This window comes from Lactuca sativa, chromosome 9, assembly GCF_002870075.4.
Source record: "Lactuca sativa cultivar Salinas chromosome 9, Lsat_Salinas_v11, whole genome shotgun sequence".
NCBI lineage: Eukaryota > Viridiplantae > Streptophyta > Magnoliopsida > Asterales > Asteraceae > Lactuca > Lactuca sativa.
Genome location: NC_056631.2, coordinates 156917834 through 156923177, shown reverse-complemented (window position 1 = coordinate 156923177; position 5344 = coordinate 156917834). Strand labels below are relative to the sequence as shown.

The following is a 5344-nucleotide window of genomic DNA, read 5'->3' as shown; positions in this document are numbered from 1 at the left end:
TTCCGACAAGTGATTAGGGCGGCGTTATATTTTTTTCGCCTCTATTTCTCTCTGCATCTCACTCCTTTCGGTGGTGAAAACAGTTGCATCGTCGTTGTAACCGGTGACGCTACAACCGGCGGCGGCGGCTTATGGTGGTGGTGGTTGTGGTTCTGATGTTGATGGTGATGTTAAGTGTTGGACTTCTAACAAAAAAAAGATACATAAAAAATGAGGAGTGTGTATATTTTCTCTTTTGTTTTTTATTTATTTTAATCAAAGTATTAAAAAATTTAACAATAAAATTGAAAAAGAAAAAAAAAGATAAAGGCAAAATTATCATTATAAAAAAGTTCAAAACTAGTTTGACCAAACTAATAACAAAATAAAAAGTTTAGACCTCTAATACTAGTCTAAATCTTTTTGCACCAAAACAATCTTTTTGCACCAAAACGGGGATTTTAAGCTAACAATAGGGACTATTCTGGCAGTTTTCTGTTAAAGTTATGGACCAAACATAAAAGTTATTCCAAACCACAGGGACCATTCCTGTAAATTCACTCAAGAATGGTAGACTAGGCTCCAAAAATGGTCAAAAAAAATGGAGCCTTAATTAAATACGTATCTCTTCAAAGTTTGTTGAAGATGCTGGTGTTTCTGGAAAGATGTCGGGACCAGAATGCAGTGCGAATCCACCGGAGGTGAACAGTGTTTTTGGAAAAGGGAGCGTCGAAGAAATCGGAGGACTGAAAGCGTATATTACTGGGAATCGCTCTTCCGATCGAGCCATCCTTCTTGCTTCTGATGCTTTCGGTATAATTTCACTACTCATCATCCATCACTCATTTATTATTTCTACTAAATTCCATATTGGTTTTCTCTTGTACTTAATTCTAACAATAATATGTCACTTTGGACATGAAAGATGAGTCAATTTTTTGATTTGGTCTCAACCCATTAAATATTCAACTACAAAACTGTTTGTGGATTTGTTAAGTTTACGTAATAGAAACCATAAGTTCTGACTTTAGACAATAAATTAATGCTGTTAAATTTATAAAAATACATGTTTTGTTATTTTAAAAGCGCCCGATTGACGTTTGCTGGACTAATTTTCAGAATAACAAACCCCTGAAAAGTTTATACAAATCCATAATCCAAATAGGAAACTGCGTATTACTAGCAACGTAGTTTACAATGGTTATCGTTACCACATAGTCATGTATTTTATTTTTTACCCAAAAGCGAAGTACTTCGACTTTTTTCTGTGTACTTACATTTTTTTCCTGATAATAGTAGCAAAATGTAACCAAAACTTGTGAAGTACTTACACAAATTTCAATTTACATATATGTTATTAACTTATTATCGCTGAAAAGAATATAAGTATGTGTGCTACTTTTTTTTTTTTTAGGGAAATTCAATTTTGAAATATGTAAATTCTTAAAAACTTCTTTTTTCTTTTTTAAGTTCAATTTTGTAGACTAGAAAATTGAAATTTTCTTTCTAATAATACGTATGCAGGCTATGAAGGAGTTATGCTAAGGTAATTGTGAGAAAAGGAATTACTATTTATGCAAACCATAAGCGTTATGTGAGATGTAAAGAGCCAAAACATGACATACACAAAGAGAAAACCAACACATAGGTATTTTGTGGTTTGGGTTTTTAGGCCTTGTCTACAAAATAAGATGTTATTGGTAATGGTATTTCTTTGCATATCCTCACATCAAAAGGAATTAGCACCTAAGTGTTTATTTGTTAAATGTTAATTATTAACATTTTTTTATATAAACAGGAAACTGGCTGACAAAATGGGTGATACTGGATACCTGATTGTCGTTCCTGATTTCTTCTTTGGGGATTGTTATTACAGCACGATGCCTCCACAACTCCGAGAAAACTGGTTACCTAATCATCCTCCAGTTAGTTCTCAAATTTCTCATCATTCTTTTCAATTTTCATTCACTCTTTTAGCTTAATGATTGCTACTATGTTAATAATATTCTAGATGTAGTAGCTATTCTTGAACAAAAAGTTATTAGTTTATTGATAATACATATATTAAATGCTAAGAATAATTTTAAGGAAATAATAGATGCAAGGAAGGAAGCGTAGTATGTAACTTTATCATAATTATACCACTTTGATGCATTTTTATAGGAAAAAGGATGTGAAAACGCATTGAAGATAATTGCTGAACTTAAAACTAGAGTATCTGCTGTAGGGGCTGCAGGTTTTTGCTGGGGAGGTATGTTAATTTCTTCTTTGTGTACATAAGATTACATTAATTGTGGAGGAGGGCATTAAATGAAAGTTGTTTAAAAAGAAATTAATGGTGTGTTTGATTGAAATTAAATGAAAATTGTTCGATGTTTGTGTGTGTGGGATAAGAAACTGATTAAGTTTGTTCACAGTTAATTAATTAATTAATTTATCATGTGTCAGGGATGATGGTCATCAAACTCGCAAAATATGAGGACATTAAGGCGGCGGTTATATTGCACCCAGGTCGCTTGTCATACAATGATGTTAATGGTACGTTTATTTATTTATTTTTTCCCCATTTAATTTCTTTGGTTTGGAGTCCCGGATAATAATAATAATAATAATAATAATAATAATAATAATAATAATAATAATAAATAGAGTAAATTACACAAATGGTCCCTATAGTTTAGGGTAATTTGTGGGTTTGGTTCCTAACTTATTTTTTTAATTCGAAAGGTCTTTACTGTTTGTTTTTCTTATGAATTTGTTTTCCATCTTACCTAAAAACACTATTTTGCATTTTTTTTTTAAATTTATTTAAATAAACACACCCCCAACTCCACCCCTCACCTTACCTTACGTACCCATCATTTTTCCCTATTTAAATAATAGTATTTTTATGTAAAACAAGGACCAAACGCGTATAAAAAAATAGGGACCAAACGTGTAATAAAAACAAACAGTAGGAACCTTTGTTTTCCATCTTACCTAAAAACACTATTTTGCTTTTTTTTTTTTAAATTTATTTAAATAAACACACCTTCAACTCCACCCCTCACCTTACCTTACCTACCCATCATTTTTCCCTATTTAAATAATAGTATTTTTATGTAAAACAAGGACCAAGCGCATATAAAAAAATAGGGACCAAACGTGTAATAAAAACAAACAGTAGGAACCTTTGTTTTCCATCTTACCTAAAAACACTATTTTGCTTTTTTTTTTTTTTTTAATTTATTTAAATAAACACACCTCCAACTCCACCCCTCACCTTACCTTACCTACCCATCATTTTTCCCTATTTAAATAATAGTATTTTTATGTAAAACAAGGACCAAGCGCGTATAAAAAAGTGGGGACCAAACGTGTAATAAAAACAAATAGTAGGAACCTTTCGAGTTAACAAAATAAATTAAAGACCAAGCATCCAAATTATCCAAACCATATAGACCATTCGTACAATTTACTCTAATAAATAAGCAACCAAGGATTTTTATTATTTTATTTTATGACCCGGCCCGAAATGTTTTTTTAGAGGTGAGGGTCCCAGTTGCCATTTTAGGTGGTGAGCTTGACCAACTATGCCCACAAGAAGAAGTGGAGCATTATCGGAAAATTTTAGCAGCAAAACCACAAGTAAGTTCCTTTTATTCCATGGACCTAACTTTCTATACATAAAAAAAGAGTGTTTTTTGGGAAAAAATACAGAACAACAATTATATTTTCACCGCTTAACTATATTTTGTGTAGTGGTTAAACTATTTTCGACGTTTAAAATACATTTCTTCAGTAAATTACTCTCAGTCTCAGAGATTAAAATGGGAACATGCGAAATGCTTTTGTTTTGTTACTAAATCTTGATTGATATAAATCCTTATTATAATAAATTAAGAAAATGGTAGAGTCGATTATAGTTTGTTGTTCTTGTGTATCTTGCTTTTTTTGAAACTGGGTAACTGGGAATAATAACGGTGAAAAATAACTTGTGGAGCTTTGTTAAAATAAAGTGGTAAAATTGTATTTATCTAATTAATAATGAAAATTTGAAGGAATTGTATTGTGGTATACAGGTGGAGAGCTTTGTGAAGATATTCCGGGGCGTTGGTCATGGATGGGCTTCCAGATACAAGGACGATGATGAATCTGCTATCAGGAGTGCCGAGGAGGCTCACACAGACATGCTCAATTGGTTTTCCAAGCACCTCATATAATTATATTATATCTATATTTATATATTATAGAATATCATAAATGCAAAACCTTTTTCAAATGTGAAATGAATGAATAAAGAGATCCTTGGATTTGTAACATGATCTTGATCGTAGATTTTTGAGTGCTAGTAACTATAGTGGTTCAATAAATAAGGGTTAGTAAGTTGGATTATTTTTGTATTATTTCTACCTACTACCTGCAGCTGATGACCACATTAAACAAAATTGAAATAATATCTCAAGGATGGATAGTAAATCTACTTAAGACAATTAGGTGAGACCGTGTTATGAAACAAATATTGTCACCTCACATTCTAATTTGTTATAACATGAAGTGGGATGATGTTCCTATATTATAACATGGTGTTGAGAGAGAGAGAGAGAGAGAGAGAGAGAGAGAGAGAGAGAGAGAGAGAGAGAGAGAGAGAGAGAGAGAGAGAGAGAGAGAGAGAGAGAGAGAGAGAGAGAGAGAGAGAGAGAGTTCTTCCTATATTATAACATGGTGTTGAGAGAGAGAGAGAGAGAGATATAATTTGATTGGGTGTTGCCTCCCAAGGTGGTTAATGTTACCATATTTCATAACACAACATCTCATAATTGAAGGCTGGGACGATGTTAACTCCGTTACAATGGCGTTGAGGTGCCTCCACATAAGAAAAAACACCCTTCCACGGGCTTACCAAGTAGACTAATATCATTAAGGGTGTTCTCATTGATGTTATGTCTTTTATGCACATTCCATTTTCTAATCATAAATTTGTCTTGACGAGTGGAGTTCATGTGGCTAGGATACAACAATTTAAAGATCGATTACAAGCTCAATGTCAAGGTCTCTACATGTGATCCATTAGAAGGAATGTGCATGGAAAAAGAAGATGCAAGAGAGCCTTAATACAATCACGTCAGGAGAGTTGAAGATCCAACACTACAAGTCCATTTTGGTTTATTATTTTTAGAAAAAAATTACTGAAATCATCTCGGTTGTTTAGTAAAAACTACTAGTTTGGTCCCTAAAGTTTTTTTTTTCTTTTGCACTCAGACTATCTCTAGGTTGGGGTTTTATTACGTCTTTCATCCCTAGGTTTTGTTTTTATTACGTCTTTCATCCATTATTACGTCTTTCATCCATGTTACACATAAAAAGACTATAATGCATTTTTTTA

General features: G+C 32.4%; 1 protein-coding gene across 1 annotated transcript; it reads left to right on the top strand.

Moving 5' to 3' along the window:
• Positions 1-607: 607 nt before the first annotated feature.
• LOC111884528 (endo-1,3;1,4-beta-D-glucanase) lies at positions 608-4353 on the top strand. The gene is made up of 7 exons (XM_023880843.3): positions 608-792; positions 1504-1525; positions 1778-1904; positions 2143-2230; positions 2428-2517; positions 3506-3606; positions 4041-4353. Exons 1-7 carry the CDS (start codon positions 645-647, stop codon positions 4179-4181), a joined length of 717 nt encoding a protein of 238 aa, XP_023736611.1. The 5' UTR covers positions 608-644; the 3' UTR covers positions 4182-4353.
• The last annotated feature ends 991 nt before the right edge of the window (positions 4354-5344 follow it).

Excerpts from the sequence above, each read along its gene's own strand:
- LOC111884528 (XM_023880843.3), top strand. The coding sequence starts at position 645 with ATGTCGGGACCAGAATGCAGTGCGAATCCACCGGAGGTGAACAGTGTT. Across the intron at positions 2,518-3,505 it reads GTCATACAATGATGTTAATG|AGGTGAGGGTCCCAGTTGCC; the intron begins GTACGTTTATTT and ends ATGTTTTTTTAG. Across the intron at positions 3,607-4,040 it reads TTTTAGCAGCAAAACCACAA|GTGGAGAGCTTTGTGAAGAT; the intron begins GTAAGTTCCTTT and ends TGTGGTATACAG.